We start from the raw sequence: 23,739 nt of genomic DNA on the forward strand, positions 1-23,739 counted from the left end.
ATTCCAAGAAAGTTTCAACTTGAAGAGCATTCAAATATATTTAGTAAACTTGCAATGCAAAATTTACCACACTTTTAAAAGACGTTTCTGGTTTTCTTTAGTTAACACAATCACAACTACTGTTATTAAGAACAAATAGTTCATTTTATTTGAACTCTCCACTAAGGGAAGAAACTTAATCTGCACAAGTCACATTATTGTTTCCCCATTTTAAGGTCCCAAGACAAAGTTATGTAGGAGATACTTTGAAAGCAAATAATGCATATGTAAATGCTTATGAAAAGAAGTCAAATTTAAAAGCAGCCTTTGGGAACACAAAGCTTGTTTTTATAAAAATTAAAGAGGCCAAACTGATTGCTTTTCAAGTTGAAAATGCCATTTTAAGTGTAAAGAGCCTACAGAAATTACCTTGAACAAATTTGACACAATGACTGAAGAGACACTGCAGGCATGTAGCTTAAGGCAGCATTGTAACAGAGCAGAAGGAAAGTCAGCACTTCAAACCTGGGATTTATAAGAAACATCAGTATTACATTATTGATTTTATTTTTTTAAGAGGAAACAAGTTTACATGAAAATTTCCAAGACTTAGTTAAACATATTTGTTATTTTGTTTCAGTAAAATTGTCCACTGAGTAAGCTTTTCCTCTTCATGTGGTAATATGCCCTGCTAGTCTTTCTGCATCTACATTTACATATGTTTAAAGACAACAAAAAAAACCCCACACCACAAAACACAGCTTAACACTTATCCACCTTCAGTCTAAAATCATAGTAAAAATTAGAAGAAGTTAAGATCCATTATTGATTCTCAAGTAAAATCCTATTATACGATTTCACCTGTTCTGTGCTGTTAGCATCTCCCTTTGAGGATGAGGTCCACTGTACACAACCCTGGACAAACCATGCTGAGACAAAGCTCCTTCAGTGAGAGCTATGGAGCCAATGCTGGAAGGCTAAAGGAAAAAGGATCACTCAAAACATGTCCACCCCAAACCTCGATACAATGCAAGTGAAAACAGACAACAATCAGCATAGCCATATTTGTATGTAAATTTTCAACAGGCTTAAGGTTATATGACTGCTTAGCTGTCTTAGATTTGAGAAGTCATTTTACACCAGAAAAGGCATATGGTTTCAGAATAGAAAAAAGACATAGCTGGTGCATGGATACTATGGATTAATAACTATTCAGCCTTGAAGAAACCTCACAGACCACTTAGCAGTAGACAGAAGTCTGAGAAACATGTTCCTATGTCACCATGCAACATGCTAAAACTAATTTTCACTTTTATTCTTAGCAAAGGTCCTCAAAGCATTCTACCTTTCCCAATCAATAACAACTTCACTTCGTGTATGTTACTTACTTCATGGTAGACTGAAGGTTTGGACAAAGACGGAATTGTGAAACTCAGCACTTTGCTATGTCCCTCTTTGTCAGCTATCTCCTGAAAAGGCAAAAGATACCAATGGTTACACTGTACTGCAGAAACCAGAAACCCAAAAATGTTAAATGTTATTATAGGGAAAGATAGGGATACTATAAAAATTTGAGCTACAAGCTAGAAATTATCTATTTGCCTTCTATCACAGTGCATTTGGTTTGTTTCTGAAAACTATTCAAATGACTTAGCAAAGGGCCCATGCATTTTGCATACATAATCCACCTTAAAAACAGTAACAGGAAATCTCAGTATGTTTAAGCAGCATTATCTGTTTTTTAGTTATACACTATTCGCTAATTGTGAATGTTAATGCTCAGTAATTCTGTTCTGAAAACTATTTAACCATCAAGTAATGACTCTAGGAGTAATTTGGTTTTGGAAATATTACAGCTCTGGAATGACTGCAGCCTCATATGGTTTGACAACAGCAGACAGCATAGCATTTGCAAAAGCCAAGTCTGCTAACTCTCTCTATGGAATTAAAAGAAGCATGGATGCAAAGCCTTGGAGAAGCTACTTTCTTGAAAGATGTCACCATAGCATTATGCTGGCAGACTTTTCACTCCTGTAAATTAACAGAAGGCAATGGGTAAGGCAACACAAGATGTGGTTATGTACCACAGAAGAGCACTGACGCATCTCAAATAAAAAACTTTGGAAGATCCAAAGCAGCCTTGACCAAAAACCAAAACCGCACAGCAGATTTTATTTCTTCTTCTCTAAATTTCAGCAGCAGATTCCACATATCCAGAAGTATTGATTAGAGAGAAGCTTCAGTGTCTCCTATCACCCATGTGCCTTGGAAGGCTTAAGGACTGACTTCATATAGTAATAATTAAAACTCATGTCTTAAAAGTAGAATATGAAGCAGTAAATGAAGAATGAAAAGTATCAAAAAGGCATACAGAGCTGTTCGTTCTGAAAAGCTACACAGCTCCTCCACTCTTCACTTATAGTCTAGTTTTCAATATTGCTTCTGCATCAATGTGGAAAACATTTTTCTCAATATATAGGAGAAAGGTAAAGAAGCTGGCTACATTCAAACTTTTAAAATCCAAAAATAACAACATTTGTATTCTTCATTCTAATCAGATTTGTAATTAAGTTTCAGGAGCGCATTTCAAGATCTGAAAAATTAAAAAAAAACAATACCTACGGCCAGGAAAGCAAAAAATTGTGTCCACTACTATCGTTATGTGTCTAAGCTGAAGGTAAAAAAAAAAAAAAACAGTTCATGATCTCAAGGTTCAGTCACAGTAATTCCATACCCCTCACAACGTAATGAATTTAAAATTATTCTGAGCAATACCTAATTTTTCATTTTCCTGCAGTAAGAAACTGTAGGACTCCTACTGAACACATTGATTCCCTCAAGTTTCCAAAAGCCACCATATATATCATTTACATAAGAATTACTACTTGTATTAGGCTACATATTTCCTCTTGTTTTTGAAAACATAAAGTAGCCGGTTACAGAGAAAAAAGTATCTAAGCAGGTCACCTACTACCTTTTCCATCTTGTATACTGAAGAACAATACCATCTTGATTGTTTAAGTTACAAATTTTATATGAGTAACATGGCATTATTTTGGCATAAGCATGCACTCATTCTGTCTTAAAGCAGGAGAGGAAAAAAGTTCCCCAAAGCCGCCTTGATCTACAGCTTCCTACAGAAGCCTGTGGTAAAATTCTTATGACTTCGAGCAGCTGGAAATGGAGAGCTAAGTTACTAATTGAGAAAAAACTGTTCATAGCTAAGAGAAGATGCTACTGGACTAACTGGTTTTAAGATTAAATGTAAATGTAACCTCTTCTAGGAGAAAAACAAGTGATTATAGCCATATCCATCAGCCATTTTAGATGACTTCATAACGCAAACATAGGAGCGAATTGACTTACGGCATAAGACACATCAAATGCTTTCAGGGAGTGTTCTCCTTGTCAGATACAACTAAGCATGCAGAAAACACCGCGTGGTTTTTTACATGCCTTTTACTCTGCTCCTAAAGAGGAGCAGAATATAAGGGCTCAGTTTTTTTAATTAGATTCTTGGGTAAAAAGATAGGTTTTCACTTGCTTGGTAAAGACACCCCTGATTATTTCTCGAAGGAGGACAGCAGCCACCTTCTCCAGAATGGGAAGAGGCAACCAAGTTCATTGCTCTTTTCACTTTCCAAAAAGCCTTCCTAAAACATCCAGAACATATAAACTACACCGACAAGAATGACAATGGACATAATAACACTATGTTTTTTATAATAACCATAAAAATACTAAAATGTGGGGCTCTTAGAGGTTCCTTATTAATTCTGTTCTTCAAAGCATTAATTTAGCAATAGATATTTTCATATAAAAATATTTTCAAAATGTCAAAGTTATTTCAAAATGTAGAATGTACTAAGAAACTGCTGGAAGTGAGGTTTTTTTGTGGTTTTAGTCAAGATAGTCAAAATACTCCAGAAAATAAGGGCAACCACTTCAAAAGTAGTGCCTCAAAAAGCTCTCAAGCAGAATTTGAGTTTAATAACAACACAAAGAAATTAATAACAAAACAATTAAGAACCACAGAAAGAACAGAAAAAACACTGACCAGAGAATAAAAGCTCATGCTGCAGACTTCTGACACGGACACCCATTTGAAGTGTCAGAACTCAATACTCAATCACTTCATTTCAATTCTGAAACAGAACTGTTAATTATTCCCCAGTAAAATATTCCACAGTATCCCCGGAAGCACACTAATATTTTAGGCCTGAATTACATACAAATACTAACCAAGTTATAAACTCCCAGGAGAAGAGCCTCTATGCACCCACTGCTCTGCAAATCTCTGCTGGCTGAGACAGCAAGATAGCACCACATCAATTCTGGTAGAAACTGCAGCGTAAACCGTAGCAATTGTTCCTCACCGCTGCGATAGAACTCAAACAGCTGATGGCAAACTGGCTCCAGAAGCTGAAAAAGAAGTTCCAATTGTGAATGAATAAAACATTAGAAGAATCAGCAATTCTGTTTGGAACAATCCTTTAGATAAAATTGTAAACTGATAACAATTACATTTTACTTATTAGGGAGCGACTGATACAATAACTGTCCAACTCACATTTTCATTCTTACAGTGTACTTTTGGATTAGAAAAGTAGAGCCACCCAACCCACATGAAGAAAGAATTCCAATGGCTGTTTTCACTCTTTTTTTTTCACTTCCTCTGGCCTCAAAGGCATAAATAGAGGATACTTGTTATCACATACCTCATGTCATGCTCTCAATATCTCTAATATACAGGAAAAGTACCTGAACTAAAGGTCTTGCTATTCTAGAACTCCAAGAGCATACACAAAAATTGCTGGAAGCTTTTACCCACTTAGTGAGAAGAGTTGTGTGACATTTAAATTCCAAATACTACAATAACTAAGTAATTTTCCCACACCCATTAAAATCTTCTAGAAGCTTCCATGTATTTATACACTTGAGACAGAAGTGGGAAGCCTCAGGAGTAATTTTAGAATCAAATTTATTAAGCTGGATGTGATACACTGAACTGGAAGTAATACTTTGAGCTACATCAAGTTAAAAAAAGACTTAACAACAATTAAACAATCAGCTTGCATTGTATGTCTTGATTTAAATGTGTATTCCTGCACTACCACCTACCTCTGCTATAGGATGAAGCATTGTGTTAACCATCATGCGTCAATGTATGGAAATTAAGAAATTTCCTAACCCAAGCAGAAAATATTCTTGAAAACAGTAAGCACTTCCAAAGCCAGACGAACCACTAAATTCAGTTCTTCTGCTATTTGTCTAGGTCACACCTTCAGTTTTAGTGGCACAAGTTTTCAGAAAAGTAAGAAACCCAATCCTATGTTCCGCCCTTCATTGCAGTAAAGGAGGCAAAACCACCAGATCACACTAGAAAAAAATCTGCTTGCTTTCCTAAGATTTTCCTCCTGAACACAAAGTTGACTAAACATTTCTTACCACAAAGTTACTTCTGAAACTGAAAGATCTTAGCAGGTTTTGGTTCTTTTTTAAGAAGCAATTTGGGACAATCTTGTCCATTCAAAAAAAAGAGGAACTTCTAGCTTCTGACGGATATAGCTTCACTTTGGAAAAATCATCTGTGAAAAATCTAAAAGTAATATAAATTTGAAGGCAAAAAAGCCACGCCAAGCTGAACTAGTCATTCATTTTAAGAGTATAGCAAAGATACTTCCAGAAAACTTTACCAGCAGAACCGCTTTCCATCTTCAGCTTACATATTTCCCATAATTTGCATGCTTCCCATAATGAAGTATCAGTTCTGAATGATGTGCTTGAAATTTAAAAGGCACATAAATAGCAATGACAGGTACCCATGTTTACATCGTTATCTCTGTTGAGACAGCTTTGTATCAGTATATTTAAATGCCTAATCAGTACAAAACCAGATTTTCTTCCTCAAAATGCCACCACATGCTACAACCTAATATCAAAATGCACTAATGATTGTTGCCATTTCAAGATATCATTTTACACCAAGCACTTCTAAAAGGTATCTAGACTGAAAAATATTTTAATGCTGGAACAAAATGACCAGGCAATTTCATCCCTCTTCCTTTTAAGCTGCATCCAAATGCGTCACACATTCCAAACACTATTTCCTAATGCAAATGCGTGCATGGTTCCTATCTAAAAGGACAGTAACAGTGAAAAAAACAAACATCGCATATTTATTTATTATTGTAGGAGTCTTGAGTCAATTAAAAGTCCTTTAAATCTTCATATCTACTGAAGACTCTCCTTTTATTGAATTACATTTTTCACCTAGCAGTGGCCCAGAAGCCTTAAACGTAATTAACAAAGTCTTTACTAACAAAGCTACTATGAAGTGGATATTGAAAAAGCAGTTCATTTACCTAAAAAATGGATTATTATTTTTTTGGAAAAGCAAACCAAAATAACCTGCATGAAAAGCAAACATGAACCAGCAGAAAAATGCAGTTACAGATGCAAACACACCTGATTACTTTTTAAATGCTTGAAAAAAAAATCCATTCCTCAAACAAGATAATTCACAATTTTATAGTACTAACAATTATATTAGAAGTATCTATATTCAAAGGTGTACAGATAGGGTTGTTTGTCCATTTTTAATGTCAGCAGTATCTGTAGTGTTCATGCAATTCATCCTCCTCCCTTGCATTACATCCATGAGGTAAGAAAGGACAGCACATACCCCACACTGTATAGCAAGGTGCCATTACACAACGCAACTAACAGATCTCAACAGTTGAAAAATATTACTTTTTAACTGCAAGTTTGTAAGTATTTTCACAACATGGAAAGCTCCAAGTAGCCCTTTCCACAAAGGGACCACTTCTTGGAGAACGGTCCAAATGAAGACTTTAGAACTTTTTCCCAAGGCAGCACAACACTCAGTGCCAGTACTGGTTTTTCATTGCAATTCAAAGTCTCACTAACAGGGAAATCTTCAATACCTTGCCCCTGGAATTACCCCAACAACCTTTTCAAGCAGAATTTGCAGCAGCACCCTGTTACTAAAGTCCCTGAGAAACCTAGCAATAGCCAGAAGTAGTAAGAAATCAAAGAACATATGAAATTTGGCTATCAACAGGGAGACTCATCAGATTAATGCACATGTTGATATGCATTCTGAAGACCAGATAGGCTTGACTAAGTAGTTGGAATGACTCAGAATGCCTTTCTGAGCAGCAAAGAAAAATTCTTTGCTGGGCAACCTGAGTTTCACTATGAGCATTCTCTCTAAAAATGTACATATTGAAAGCGTTTTATCCTCTGACCTTTACTGCTGGCATAATCTCAAACTTTGGAAAGCTGCCTTATTGCTGGGCCTTTTCAGAAGAGGAATTAAGGACTTGGTGCAATCTTAAAGTAATACACACAAGGTTTGCTGGATCATAGAAAGTGAGTCAATACAGTTAACAACACAAAGCTAACCCCAGTTCTTTATGTACTGAATTCACCCGGACACTTTAAAACAAGGGTAGCTGTGGGATATGGAACCTATCCTGGTAAAAGTACTGGGCAAATCTGCCCCCCTTCCCCCAGTTTTTTTCATATTTTCCATCATATCAGCAAGGGTACATCCAATTTATAAATCCATGTATTTATATTGTATTTCGAACAACAACAAAAGGATCACAAACCTTTGATCTCATGGGCTGTAATAGACAAGCTTCTGACATAGATTCACATTCAATTACAGAAAGAATTCTGTCAGACTCAAACATCTCTTTAATTCCTTAATATATTTCTCAATTCTACATCCAAGTCCTGAAGCCCATGAGTGGGATCTACAAATTTAGCTATGATTAGGAGGTTGCAAAACTTATGATTCTTTTTTTCCGTGGCAGTATGTCATTGCTAAGAGTAAATATTTTGGAGGAAACTCTTTATGTAGTTATGCAGTTCATGTAGTTAGAACCCCATTAACTCGCATGCAAGGTCTTATTTTTATTCTGCTAGTGTTTTGCCAGACATTTTGGGTGACAAATCCAATATACTTACTTCACTCTGTGGATCCTGAATTACTTTATAAAGAGATGAAATCAAAGCAGTCTTGTCTTTCAAACTGGTAGCATAGCTGGATATGGATGCTTCTGGCAGTGTCTGAAATAAAAATATTATGAGCAATTTTTAATCACTAAAATATAACAGCTGTTTCCACAACAATTTTTCATTGCAAGTTACTATTTATCAGGGTTTAACTATAAACTAAAACTTGTTTTGTAAAGAAATCCTTACTATGGAAATCATTGCCAGAAGACACACTGCATTCTCAGTGTGCCAGAAGACACACTGCATTTTGCAGTTTCATATAGAATGTAATGACAATGGATGGAAAAACAGATAAAAACCCAAGAGTTTCAGAGGTGCAACTCTCACTGAAATTTCACTTGAAATGTCAGTACCATGAAACTTAACACTTTTCAGATCCATACTTCAAGGAGTTCTCAAGACTGACTGTACACAGGCAGTGAACATTATTACTAGATACAGTTTACTCTGCAAGAACACAAATTCCAGTTGATGCAAACAGCTCTTCTCTAACACTAAACACATTTTCTGCCAGTACTTAAGAAGGTAAAAATCTAATATTTTTAACAGCCCTTTGGAAGCTGTATATTTAAACTTAATATACCTCTTACATTACTTACCTGCAGTCCTTCAAAGGAGATTATACTCCACTATACAGATAGGAAAACACATTCCCAGTGTACCTAAGCAGACCAGGAGCAAAACCTATAGTCAAGTCTAGTACTCAAACAAACAAAACCATTCACCTATGATACACATTTTCACTGCTCTGTATCAGGAAGTATGTCATCCCCAAGGAGGCAAGGAAAGAAAAAAAATCTTTCCAAGCAGACATTTGTATTTATCACATGATCTCAGCAAAACCCAAGGTTACTATTTTTTGTTTTCTACAGGAATCAAGCACTCCTGCATACTGCTCCAGCAGCAATTCAAACACTACTGACAAAATATATGAGAATGTATTACCTTAAACTCTGATAACCACTCCTCCACAACCCCAGTATCCACAGCTAACATCTTCCAACATCCGTTTCCAAACCTTCAGCCTGAAAGCACAAGCAGAGTTAGTGAAAACTACATAAGTCATTGCATTAAGCAGATGATGTAAATTAAGTCCTTGTGAATGTTTAAAGAATCTTTTTATGATTTTACTTGTTAACATTTCACATCCTGATATTACTTTGAACTTTTATTCTACCTCACTTATGCAAGCTGCTGGAAGCATTAAACACAGGAGTCTTCACATACAGCAGTTTAATAAATTCCAAGTATGAATTGTGTGGGAAGCTCAGCAAGTCAAAGATTTGCAGAAATGGCATTCTGAAAACAGAAAATATTATCTTCTCAATTTCAATTTATTTTTCAGCTTACAAAACTCAAGAGAAAACTGCATGGACTCACTGAAGAGAAATGACTGTTTAGGTTTTTCCTAGTCAGCTACTATTCCCAGCTTGGAAAAGGTCACTGAAATAAAGGCGGATGGAAAACCTTTCAATTCTCCCCCACTGTGGCAACTGCAAGACAATGAGCCTACTGCCTCAGCATGGAGCCTAGGACAGACTTCCCTGCCCAGCATTCTGTCCAATCCCAAACAGAGCAAAATTATCAGTACTAGGACTTGAAGACAAGAGATGCAGAGTGACTTCTGAAATGACAGTCAGTGACATCAAGGTCAGGGAAGACACAGGTGCAATGACAATGACATAGTAGAACACAGGAACCCAAGAAGGATAAAAGCAGGGAGGAGGACCAAGAATGGTTCACAGACTTTTACAAAAATACCATCAGCAACAGGAATACTAGGGCACCATGACTGAATTAGGCAGAGGACCTGCTGACAGGACACACAGAAAAGGCCAAGGTACTCACTACCACCTTTACTTCTGTTGTTACCAACAAGACCAGGCCCCAGGAACCCTGGATCTCAGAGCACAGAAAACTCAAGTGCCAGGGTCAGAGGGCACGAAGTCACCAGTGCACAAAGCCCTGCTGGACACCTGGCCTTACTGATGAACTGCAGGGGTCAATACCCAGGGCAGGAAGATTTAACATCTTCGTTAATGAAGATGAATGATGGGACAGAGCTCACCCTCAGCATGTTCAACCAGGAGGACAGGCTGATAGCCCAGCAGAATGTGCTGCTGTTCACAGGGACACCAATGGGCAGGAAGTGTGAGCTGACGTGTATCTCAGCAATTTTAAAGGCAGTACCAAGTCCTACTCCAGGGAAAAAACCCCAGGCACCAGCACACACAGGGCCCATGAGTCAGCCACACTCATCCTCGCAGCACAGATGAACAACAGCCTCCAGATCACCATCAGGTCAAGGGAAGTGATCCTTCCTTGTGACGGGCCCTGTAAGACACATTTGGAGTCCTGGGCTTCCCAGCACAACAGACACATGCCTATACTGGAAATAGTTTGGGAGAAGGCCACAAAGCTAATGGACAAACCAGAGCATTTCTCACATGAGGAGAGGCCGAGAGAGCTGGGACTGTTAAGCCTACAGAAGAGAAGGCTCATAGGGATTTTATGAATGTAGATAATTACCTGAGGGAAAGAAGTAAAGAAGACAGAGCCAAGCTCTTCTCACTACTGTCCTGTGACAGGACAAGAGGCAATGGACACAAAATGAAATACTGAAAAAGGGTTTAAATGTAATTTCACGCAAGGGTTATTGAACAATGCAACAGGTCACCCAAAGTGGTTGAGGAGTCTCCATCCTTGGAGACATTGAAAACTGAGCTGGATAAAATCCTGAGAAACCACTTGTTTCAATTTTCACTACTTTTGAGCCAAGGAGGTTGAACTTGATTATCATCTCCAAAGATCCATTCAAACCTCATCCATTCTGTCACCCTGCATCAACAAAGAACTGTCACAAAGAATATTCATCTAGATAAATTCCAAGGCTTTCTGATCAGCACTGATAGTCTCTGAAGGTTTAACAATGACAACACAGATGAGTGGCCTCTCAATATTCAGCATAGATTGTGTCAAACCCTGCTGTGAAGTGAGACTTCTAAGGATAATACTGTGTGCTAACAAACACAAAGGCCAGTCCTACCACAATTACTGAAGTAACCACCTTACCAGTTCCTATAGAATCCCACAATCTACTAGCCCTATTTTCAGTCCTGTGAAGGGGGACAAAGGCTTTTGCATCTCATGCTTCAGCACAGCTGACAATAGTAATCATTATCTACCAAGCCCCATTAATAACACAAATACCTGTCCTAGTATTGACTGTTCAAAGCAAGAAACCCATGATTTTAAAGAGTCCAGAGGAGTGCTGGATACTCCAAGTCCATAGCTGATACCACATTTATCCAAGAGATGCCTTTTTTTCACCTATTTCTACTGATCCATCAAGCACTATTTTCAGACTAAAGGTTCCCAGAGAAATCTATAAAAAAGCTGAGATAAAAGAAACAGGACAAAGGTTTTGCTGATCAGGTCTTTGATTTTTAAAGTAGCAGAGGCATTCCATTGAGAGTTAAGGCAGTTGAAATGCACAGAAGATAGACTGTCATCTTTGCCTTTACGCATTAAAAAAATGCATATATACCCATTTAACCTCAAGCACATAGGCACCCGCAGCAACACACATTTGAGTGTCACAAATTAAGAATTCCAGCTTTACAATTATTTTCCATGAAGACAAAGATTGTGTGTTAGACTAATCTTTCCCAGAAGGAAAAAAGCCTCAATTACAACATCAGCTGTGTGGGATCTATTAAAACAGGCACACAACCTACTGCTTTACTAAGGATTGCCACATTTTGTCCTAGTTAAATAACAAGTTGGACTGCAACAATGTGTGGACCGAGTTGGAAAATCCAAGACTGTTCTAAAACAATGATCAACAAATTTCAGTTAATACAATTTTTTCTGGAGTCCACAGAAAATTTAAAAAAGTAACTAAAATGAAATTTCTAACACAAAGTGGGCCAAAGTAAGGCTTAACTTACAGCATCTGTTAACCTTCTACAGAAAAAAACATCCCCAAAGGATTAAGAAAAGCATGCCTTAATTACAGCTTTGTTTCAGTGGATATAACTGCAAGATATAGGCCACTAAGCATTAGATGTCCCAGTCACTATAGAATTAAAGCAAAAAAGGGGATAAAGTAAATACCTGCTACTTTGGGGGGGGGGGAAGTAAAATTATATTAGGAATGTATTTTATAAGTACCAAAACTGTAATGAACATTTAAATAACACAGCAAGCATTACACAGAATTTCTCCAAAGAAGGTCTTGTTTTAAGGTACATTGGCATGTAATTCCCTTCAAATGAATTTTTTTTTACTTGATCTCCTCCTGCTAAGTCCTTGCAAAAACTTCAAATGAGTAGAGTTTGAGAGTTTCTTTAAAAGTAACTTGGTTTTGTCACCATAAATCACACAACACTTTGATTAAAACTGATGAGCAGCTTCAAATGTCCCCATGCTTCTCATTCCAAAAGACTGAGGCAGAGTAATTTGGATGTCCTGATGAAGATTGTTACAAGAAAGAGGAAGAAGACTAGACTATTAAAATGATATGGCAAAAACACTTGTTATGCAGCTCAGTAACAGTCATGTGGTTCATCTCTGCCGAATTTTTTTTAGACACATATATATTCTTAGCTTATATCATACATGAAGTAAAGCCACTTTAGGTGATACACTTTCATTGCAGGTCATATCTTCACTCTGCCACATGATGAAAGCAAGAAAAGCTTCTGCAGTCTAGCTAACACATGACTAATTATTTATATTTATATGGCTAATATAATCTGTTTGTTTATGCCTTGTGAGTTAAAAGTGCTTCGGAGTACTTTCCACAAGACTCTCAGTTTGGACAAGCTGCAAAAGATAGTATTTATACTAGATTATAATTAACAGACTACCTCTCCTAAAGTCCCTATTTAAAGTAAGAGTACCTAAAATCATGGAGTCCTTATAATCTCTCACACTGGAACCCTAGGACATATTCAACTTGAGCTCCAACATCAACCTGAGAGTAGAATCAGTCTAAATTACTTTCCACTCAAAGTCCGCAGTCTGTTTTTATATAGTTTGAGGTTAAGACTTTTCTCTGGATCTGTTTCCAAGTACTAAGCAGCCTCTGAGAGCTGCTAATTCATCTTGGTCTATTCTAATACAATAATAAAAGTCTCCTTACAGTGGAGATATCAATTTTTGCTTTGTTTCAAGATGAACAATACAACTCGAATAAGATGTCAAGTAAGTTTATCTGACAAAAACAAGTCTCGTTTAGAAGGCATTTTCTACAAAATCCTCAAAAAGGTCATTTTCTTCCCCGTATTACAGCACAAACACACGAACTTACTGAATTTATTGTTTTTAATAGAAGAGAGGAAAAAAAGTTGCTATGCTTTCAGTTGGCAGAGGGCAAGCCAAGACAAATTAGGACATATTCTCTGGCAAACTTACTAATGCCTCCCTCTACTTAAATGGCTTTGGTTTTTTTCATACCTGTCACTCAAGACTTTAATACAATATCAAATAATAGCTTTGAATGAAATCACAGACAACACATGCACAGATTTTTCTTTAAAAAGAAATTCTCATAATAGGTGGCTTTCTTGCTCTTAAAAGCTACCCAGCCTTTGTAGAATTCATCCAGGGAACGCAAGTGTGTACATGAAATCTGGACTAATTACAAGAAGGCTGGACTTGGATGAAGAATGATTTCTTGAGTTCAGCAGAACTGACCTTCTGAAACCACAGCATTAGATATTTGCTAGGGGAAATCACAGAGCTGGAAAAAACAAAACCAGGAGCCAAAAACTGCTTAAGTCCTGTCCTCTGGGAATTGCGGGAAGAAGAGAAAAAGCATATACTGGGCCCTTACCTAATCTGTAAAGTATCTTCTTGGAAATCTGTATTATTTGCTAAGAAAAAAATTTTTAGCCTAAAGGAAACATGGAGCAGAAAGTTAAGCTATTTATGAACCATAACTGAAATTTGTCAGCTCATCCCAGAATAGGAACAAAGTAAACTTGTGATCATTCCATTAGGATGTATCAGACTCATAAGAGACTGAATCCCTAGTAGATGTCGATCTTCTATTCTATAGTAGTCTGCATACACAAGTACAGAAGGGCCAATTAGGATGCAACTTTTCTTACCCTTTGAAGTGGTACAAGTAGTATTAAAAACCTTTTAGTCAGCTGTACATGATACATCAAGTTCACTTAAGGACTACAGTCTACACCTAAAATTCACATTGTTGAACCCTTTTCTCTCCCACTTGTTTCACAAAGACACAATCCTTGGTAAACCTCAAACAGGAAGCAGCACTTTGGCAAGCGTATTCTTGATTAAACTGCCGAAGAAGAGGATGTATCTTCCTGATGTTAATTATCAGTCATTCCAGAGACAGAGGGATCTGTTCATTTACTATACAAATTTGAATATAGTCAAGCTGTTCCGTCCAGATACTTGTAATGGTGCAGTAATGGACAGCAAATCATTTGAAGTCTCTTGAGAAAAGAAACAGATGGTACTGTGGACTTCCAAAAGCTACTCTGATGGGTTCCAGAAACCATAAAGGCCAGGTCTGACTTGTTAGCATTTTTCAAACTTCCACAAAAACCCAAAAACTTGCACTAAGCCTGAAACAGTCACATGCTCTGTTTAAATATACAAATGCAAACAGTGCTCAAAGACTTGGTATGAAATAATCTGTGATAATTGCTATCTTCAGTGTAAAACAAGATAACTGTGGTGCACCAAAGCATCGCTCAAGCAAGGCTCAAGCAAATTCCTAAAATTACAGATGAGTATTAGGCAAAACTATAGGTGACAGGCTCAAAGGAAACGGGAGTTACAAAAAAACAACGTGAAGGAAGTATGCACTGAGGTCCAGTGTATGCAATACATGTAAATGCACAGAAAAAAAACACCATCTGAATTAATCCATGGAAGAATCCATCCACAGTCACTAAATGCATAAGCATTTCTTCTAGTTCAGAAAGTTGGAGTCAGAAGTTGCTCCCTCAGCACACAATTATAGTTTCCCTTCTCATCTCTTTCTAGGCCTCTATTACAGTCACTATTAGACACTGAGGTTTCAGAGATTCTGATTTGATTCAGTATGGTAATTTCTGCATTCTTTCCCACAATACAATAGCGAACCTTACAAAGATAACTGTTCTGAATATGGTTTGAACCTTAGGAACTGAAACTGCAGTCAATTTTAATTTCATCTTGCCAAGGGCATTATTCAGTTTTGCTTCCCTTTTTCCCCTCCCCTCTGTCAATGATAAAAGCAATCATCTTATCTGAAGTTTATACTTTAGATCACATTGCAGAACATCAGCCTTAGAGTTCAGGTGCCAACAGACCTCTTCATGACATAGACTTAAGTAAGATATCCTGATCCTGTGCACATATGATTCTTGACCAGTTTACATTTGGGATATGAGAAGTGCTAGATATTCGCCCATCAAATGGAAAAGTCCTCCTGAATGATATCCATTAGTTGTTTTAAAACATCATAGATCTAATAATATTCAGCCACAGATGACAGACCTCAATTCAGTTTTGAGAACAGCAAATAAGGAAAAAAGAAAATATAAAATTAAATAAAGAAGTATACCTCAACTGGACTGTATCGAAACTATAAATAACTGTTTAAATGCAGTTGTTTCTTGGGCAAAGTATCCAGTACCATAGAATACTAAGTGGAGACTTCTGGGCTGCAAAGCATCAAACACCTGCCGTATCAAATTATAACTCAGACTTCTATAACCTTTCAATTCTGTCAACAGGGGAAAAAAAACCCAACAAATCACATACAGTTGAGGTCATAAGGCCATTTACAGTGCTGGCACCTAGTCACATGGGCACACAGGACCCAAAACATTAATGATGAAAGCTTTCTAAAAAGTCTCAAGCAGAAGGTAAGATCTCTAATAGCACAGGCTTTGGAAGATTTTAATCCTGATCTTTGACTCCTGGAAATTACATTTGCTCAACTTCAGATTAGCAAACGACAGTTACAAACCAAATTTGTACACAACTAACCTTGTATTTACCCTTTACTACCAAGGAGGTAACTCTTCCAAGACAACCAAATGACTCATGCCAGCCAAACAAGTCACCAGCACAGAGATATGAGATTACACACACTAATATATTCACTTGAATTTATACAAGCCATAGTAAATCAGATCTATATTGTTTAAGCAGCCCTAGCAGTGCAGTGTCAAAATGAAGTAAGAGGAAATAACCTCCACACTTGAACTTCACCTTGTTTTTCATCCCACTTTACTATTTCCTTCTTGCTGCCTTTTTTAATCCCATTTTACAATTTTTTCCCTGTTGCCTTCCGCACAAAAGCACACCTAAGTACAACTGTTGTACTGGCAACAACAGAGTCAGTCAAAACTGACCACCTGCAGGCCAACTTACGCCATTTACATCCCATTCTCTGGCATGCAGAACCCCTACTTTTTCAAGCTATTTCACTGGAGTATATTCTCAAGTGTTAGCTTTTCTTTCACCTGTAATATATCAATAGTTACATTCATTATAGGAAAATAAAGTAAGAGCTATTACTTTCAAAGTAGATTTTCTTAGCAGCTAAAATATACTTGCTTTTTCTTTTGTTTTATGTCATGCATATATTACTGTTTACATCTTATTGACTCTTTAGGAAAGAACAGATATAAACAGCCCAGTCTTTGATAAAATAAAATACACACAGTTGAAAAGTTTTGTCATAAAGTAAGTCCTTACTTATTCTGGATTAATACAGTTAAAAGTTCAACATACACGAAGAAAAATCTACATAATAACTATATGCATCATAAGCAAGTAGAATTTAAGTAACATTAAAAGGAGTACAACCACAAGCTTAACCAAATATAACTCAAACAACAAAAAGAAATGTGTAAAAGGGAACAGTGTACTAATACTACACAAGTGACCTAATCGACACATATGTTCCAGTTTTTGTTTTAGTCATAAAATTCCACAGCACTAAGATAAAGGTATCTTCTTTATCCTCAGAGACTTCTTACAAGTACGTGTAGAGACCGGACAAGGGGAAATGGCTGCAAACTGAAAGAGAGTAGGGTTAGATATTAGGAAGAAGGTGAGGGCACTGGAACAGACTGCCCAAAAAAGCTGTGGATGCCCCATCCCTGAAGTGTTCAAGGTCAGGCTGGATGAGGCCCTGAGCAACCTGGTCTAGTGAAAGGTGTCCCTGCTCATATCAGTGGGGTTGGAACTAAATGATCCCTTTCAAGTCAAGCCATTCTATGATTGTATGATAAGAACAAACACAAAAGTTTTTAAAATTTTGTCTTTTCTATCTATTAAGACTCCTGTAAGTTGTGTCAAGAGCATTTGTGTACATGGCACAGTGCTCTTACCACTTCTGTAAAGGAAAGCAGTGCTTCACGAGTTCATCACTTACAAGAAACATTCTCTGCAGAACCCCAAGCAAAGTAAACTTACTCTTCTCATCCATTCTAGTTCCCTAAGCCCAAAGTACACTACATCCCTATGAAGTCAGAAAATTTCCCAAAACCAAAAATTTAAACCAAATTTAAAACAGTGAAATACAATAAACTACGCAGAGAGAATAATCCTGTTGCAGCTTTAATTTCAATATTCCAGGTAAGTCTTTAACCAATCAATGGTCTTTTCAAAAGCACAGAGCATTACTTTTGGTACCAATACAGTGACACAATAGCTTGAGAATGCCCTAAAAATCACTTGGAGAACTGATCAGGGGCTCTACTTCATCTCTGAATATCAGCTGTAAAAGGCACAATTTCACCACCTTCTACTGCTATAGCATGTAGTTTCAGTTAGCACAAGTGAAGCAACATTCATTCAGCAAGAAATTTAGCAGTGATTTATCAGAAGGAAAAAGACTCAGTTCACAGTTACAGGAGTTTGACAGACTGTTCTTCACTTACTTTTATCAGCAACATGAAGAGTGTGCGACCTTTGTCCAAAACTTCCCAACTCTGATGGCTGAGAATGAGATTTTAGGAGATCGTGCCTATTTCCAACCCCACCCTAGCTATCTGCACCTCATCAAATTTGAAAAGCAGAGACATCCACCTGCAAGCCAGAGGTTAACTTAAGAAGATACTCAAGCCTCACAAGGAACAAATTTTGTAGCAGCTCTTGGGACTTCATTTCAACTGAATCTTCCTTCTGCCTCCAAAAAAATTGGAGAAGCTCCACAAACTGAGTTGAAAATGTTACAGGTGCTTCAGAAGTGACTTACGACCTTGTTCTGGTCAGGACAGGGTTAATTTTTGTAGTCACCAAGTGGGGTCATGGGCAGGCCCCAGAGGTTATTCTCTATCACCTCACCTCACTCTGCCAGGAAGAAGGGAGGTCCCTTTTGGTCAAATAAGCATGGAGGAGGGAGTGGGTGCAGGGAAAAGGAGGGCAGCACCAGTTCCACATGGTGAGTAACCACCTGCAAATCATTCATCTATCTTTTACACTTTGTTAACGACACTGTTGCTGTTATTATTCATTTTCTCATCCCACTGCTGTTTCCAGTTAAGTTGTTCTTATCTCAACCTATAATCTTTATCTTTTGTTCACTTCGCCTCTCCATCCAGCTGCAGGGGAGAAGGGACAGGGGAGTGAGCAGGCAGTGCATGGTTTGGAGCATTTCAGTGGGAACACAAAATTGGGAAATACCATCCCTGAACCACAACAGCCTTATTTGGTAAAACACAGGCTCCTCCCTTGGGGCAAACCCATTCCAGGGCACCTGGCCCTTCACAAACAAAAAGCTCTCCCTACAGCTTCTGCTGGCTTCTCTGGGATCAACCACATCACCACACCGGGAGCCTCTCAGTGCCCATCTCTGTCACTCTGGATTTACGGATCTGAATATGACTTCCTTTTGATTAGCTGAGGGCAACAGAGCCTATTGCCCATCCTTTCAGAATGGTGCTTGCCTAATTGCTTCGGCCCGGCTGACCCATGTTCAACTATTGTTCACGTGGAACCCTGCTCCACTTTGGCCCTCAAAGCTCTTGTTTGAGTATTTGCTACCCACCCTCAAGATCTGCACCTGCGGCAGCTCCCCCAGGCCTGTGCTCCAGGCTTCAAGGTTCAATGCAGTGTCCCTCCTACTCTCAGCCTACCCTCTGCCCATGTTGGGCACCAAATAAGGCTATTGTGGTTTAGGAATGGTATTCCCCAATTTAGCATTCCCAATGAAACACTCTAATCCACGCATCACTCACTGACTCCCCTTTCCCAACTCTCCCCTGCAGTGGGCTGGAGAGGAGAATTGGAGGCACAAAAAGTAAAGATCACGGGTTGAAGAATAATTCACAGCTGCACATGTCCAATTAAAGCTTCCCTCTAAAACCTGGGCTCTTTCTTTGCAAGCATTTTTAAGTTTTCATTTACCCACAAACATGAACTATTCTTTCAAAGTGCTTCCACATGTAGCTGAGAAAATCCAACACACTGCATTTGAAATAAGCATGAAACTATGCTTTTGGCATAAATATTGGGATAATCCAGAAACATACTTTAAAGAACTTAGTATGCTGCAAGAACAACTACTATGGTGTGTTTTACCAGGGTAGATCTACAATATAGTGTAATAATATCAGACATGATCAAATATAACTAAAACGGAAGGGGTTGATTTTACTTTGACACCAAAGCCTTCATTTTAAATGAGTTGCTATGACACATCCCATCACCCAACTCAACCAAATGCAGCAGCATTAGCAATCTTGATAACTTTATATTTGCAAAATATTATCTCCAGTATACTATTCTACCATTCTCTCAAAGATCATGAAAGAAAAGCAGAAGCCTTGATATTAGGAATACACCACAGATTTTATAGCAAAAAGACGTTTATGGTAGTCTATTGACATGAGTTTTTGTAGCTCATTTTCACAGAAAAATAAGAAAAGCTATACAAAGGTGCATTTTCCAGAAGAGGGGTATATCAATACTGCAAATATTCTTAGGCCTTAGTTTTATTGGTCGATAATTATCCATCAATACATGCATATAACCCTGTGTTAAACAGTTCCAGGAAAAATATGCTTTATCGCTCCATGGCAGTTCTCTCGTTCTTCCTTATCCCTTCCCTTTCCCCCAACAGCCCTCCTGCATGAGCCTGCTATACTCACCAGACAGGACACATTCATTTGATAAACATTTTAAAGCAACTAAGAACAACTTTGTGAGTTCTTTAAATACTCTATGAGCTACAGAAAAACATGACTTCTCAATTAAAATTTTTTAAAAGAGTAAGATGCACACTTTTGTCTCATTCAGAAACGATATCTAATACATGAAGTGTCCTATTGCCACATACAACTTAAATGCTGTAGTACAGACAGAGAGCATATGCAAGTCAAAGTCTCAGACAATTTACTACCCTGCATGTCTTGCTCTGTGCTGTAATGTTAGAAAAAAGTCAAATTCCAAAAGCATAACAGTGTCAAACCAGAAAAAATAGGCTAATTGTCTTAAAATGTAAGACATATTAATTTAGACTGAATTCCTGTCAGATGAAAAGGTTTTTCAAGTAAAAAGTTTCCACTTCAAGAAACCATCTAAAGCTTGGAATATTAATTATTCCAAGAGAAAAATAAAAAGCTAATGAAACTCAAATAACATAGGTTCTTGAGAGACTCATTTGATTTCAGATTTCCAAGGTAAACAGTATCACCAAGTAATCTGCCATTGTTCCAAAGCCACAACAACAGAAAGTTTCCATGGAATTTATATTGATATCCATTGGGTAGCAGAAAACCTTTTAAAAATAGCAGAGCATACATTCATTTTCTTTTCGTGTTTCTTTTATTTGCATTAAGTCACACAGTGTCTTCTGCTCAAGATAGTCCTGATTTTTAAGAGCATTCTTTGAGACCTTCCTAACTAGTAGTTCTAGAATAAGTGAGTGGTACTTCAATATTCAGTTACAAATTCAGAGACCTGGTTTAGAGCATAAACTTGATTTAGAGCAAAAGTAGTCAAAATCTGTTTCTATAATAATCTGAAGTGTGTGAACTTGGAATTTGATTTAGTGTATTCTATTTACAAGCAGCAACTGAGAAGTCACTTGAATGGCAGATGTGATTATGAAAATACATGGAAATTGGTCATTGACTACACATGTATTTGGGACACAGTGCACTCAAATGAACCAGAGCAGAAGGATATCAATACAGCCTGACTACCCTACAGAGCAACATGTTCTGCTTGCAAAAACTGTCACACGCATATGAAAGAAGAGTCTTAATGAACCCAAGAGTAAAGCAAGCTAAATCATATGGGAGGAAAAAACCAAATATAATCTAAATGAATGGCAACTTTTCAAAAAATACAACATTAAAGGGGTTGGGGGTTAACTGCACAACACAAAAAAATCATACAACTATCATTTAACATCAATAGACACATTTAAGGAACATCTTTAAAGGTAGATGTGGCATCACTTGGTTCCTGTTTCATCACTCAGTTAACTTCCTATTCACACTTTGGTCAGTTCCTCTGTTTACTGTACAAGCATAGGTGTACTACTTTCATTTAGGTGTTCCTTCTTCTCTGGACAACAAATGTCCCAATAGCCTACTGCTGCTATGGAATTTATACAGCACTTTTATTCTACCACACCAAAAAGCAGCTGTAAATGGTTAAGTAGTCCTTGCCACTGTTTCACCAGATCGCTGCAGCTTTTTGAATATAGGTGAACTAGCACTCACTTCTTTGCCAAAACAGGACAAAACCTCTAAACCACTTCCGAATATCACTAAAATGGGAATGAACCAAAAATATTCACTACTTCCTTAAGCAATAAATGAATCTGTTTGTTATGTATGCAAAGGAACTGCACAGTTAAGAGATCTCCTCTGCTTATGTTAAGTTTCAGGTGGAAAACCCTTTTCAGTTTTCCCTGTGCAGCTACAGTTTGCCAGTAACAAGAGTCTGGGATAAAATATCACTGCAAAAATAACCATTACGTTCTACTCAGAACTCTTGGTAACCAGTGCAAATTCACATCCTTCAGATACTCTTAAATCTTAGTCTAACACAAAAAGAATAATACTGAAAATACACATACCCAAAAAAAGTGAGGAAGTCAGCAAAAAAATTAAAAGTAGCAGAGACTGCAAACCTACTCATCCAGTCCCCAGCATGATGCACAAATGCTGGAAGAGTAGTTCTGCTGTATTTGCACACATTACTGAAAATTCAACAAAACTCCAACCAATTCCAGCTGAAACAACAGAATCCTGATACTTCAAGCTGTATCATTAAGCACTTCACAAAACAGATGTTTCCTTTGTTGTGTTTCATTAAGTAACAAGACAAATTTGATTGTCTGAAGTGTCTCATCACAACACAACTTTGGTGAAAATACCCTTCATTTACAGTACTGACACATAATGCTGCTGAGAAAACAGGGAGGGGGTGAAGAAACTTTTTTTTTTTCCCTTGGCTTTACAATTAAATGTAAATCACATTCTCTCAAGACAGGCAGAAATTGGTAAATATTATTCCAGCACTCACAAAGGTAGAGAATGCACCTGTAAGCAGATGTGCAGAATTACTGTCAAAAGCCTCTCACCTGCTCCTCTGGCTGCTGCACTGGGAATTTAGTTCAAAGGAGAGGAAAAAAATTGCAGGAGCCTATTAGTCTTTCTAGACTTGACACGTGGAGTCAAATTAAGGATATATGTGAGCAGAAAGACTACAGCTTATTGAGACTAAAAGCTGTAACTGAGTAAAACCAGTAGCACGTCCACAGCACGTGACATAAAGCAGCTAGGTATTTTGGCACAACCTAAAGAAAGTCAATAAGAAATATATTCTTTTAACTGAATATACAGTAATTACTTCAGCCAGATGTGCTACTAACCACAAATCAAAGGAAAATACTAAGAATTTCACTGACAAATCCAGTGTAAATTCACTGTAAGGAACACAAAATTACTGCTTTAGCAATAAGTACCCAAGAGCTAAGGAACTCTCCAATGTCACTCCTCCCCACACTTTGATCACACTTTCCTCTCCTTCATCAGTCTAACACAAAATATTTGACATTATAGTCTGATTTTGCAACCTACCTCAAATCTGGAAGACTAACACAATTTCCTTCAGCCAGCAAACACTTCAAAGGAATATTACCAGGGGCAGGGGGGGGAAATTCCATTTTTATATCTGAAGATCCTTTAGTCTGCCTCCTCAGGTAGAAATGTTACTATAGCATACTCAATGTGTCTTATACGATAGACTTTCTGAAATATTCAGTATCCTAACTGACAGAGGTGGTGATTGGTGTTAAAAAACCTGTCAAAAGCCATTTTTTAAAATTTATTAGGTCAGCTTAACACTTTTACACATATTCCAGTCATTTCCTTTAATAAAGAAAATACTATTAAAGGATTGAAAATAACTAAAAATAAAAAAGAATTGTCTTTATATATGAGAACAGGATTCAAGTGCTTGAAAACAAATCACAGTGACATAGTACAGCCTTGTCCATTAACCAGACAGTCAGGGAGACCTTATATTGTCCAGCACTAGCTCCTGCAGAATACTCAGACTGCTGGACAGCTTAATTGTTGAGTACTAGATTTAATTCTCTAATGCATATTTAAAATGTAACAGGTGTCTTCCTCCTTCCTAAAAAAAAAAAAAAAAAAAAAAAAAAAAAAAAAAAAAAAAAAAAAAAAAAAAAAAAAAAATAAAAAAAAAAAA

At 37.3% G+C, this 23,739-nt stretch overlaps 1 protein-coding gene across 7 annotated transcripts in view; it reads right to left on the minus strand.

Moving 5' to 3' along the window:
• FAM126A (family with sequence similarity 126 member A) overlaps positions 1–23,739 on the minus strand; it is a 42,685-nt gene that overhangs the window by 13,532 nt on the left and 5,414 nt on the right. For all 7 annotated transcript variants that reach the window (XM_027895761.1, XM_027895776.1, XM_027895785.1 and 4 more), the window contains exons 2-7: positions 8,974–9,053; positions 7,978–8,079; positions 4,222–4,401; positions 1,368–1,448; positions 841–956; positions 409–504 (exon numbers count right to left, since the gene is read on the minus strand). In XM_027895761.1, coding sequence (XP_027751562.1) covers positions 409–504; positions 841–956; positions 1,368–1,448; positions 4,222–4,401; positions 7,978–8,079; positions 8,974–9,024 — 626 coding nt within the window. In that variant the 5' untranslated portion in view covers positions 9,025–9,053. The remainder of the gene's footprint in view (positions 1–408; positions 505–840; positions 957–1,367; positions 1,449–4,221; positions 4,402–7,977; positions 8,080–8,973; positions 9,054–23,739) is intronic.

Source organism: Empidonax traillii, unplaced genomic scaffold (genome assembly GCF_003031625.1).
Source record: "Empidonax traillii isolate 1590-97213 ecotype Southwest subspecies unplaced genomic scaffold, ASM303162v1 scaffold17:size2698205, whole genome shotgun sequence".
Classification (NCBI taxonomy): domain Eukaryota; kingdom Metazoa; phylum Chordata; class Aves; order Passeriformes; family Tyrannidae; genus Empidonax; species Empidonax traillii.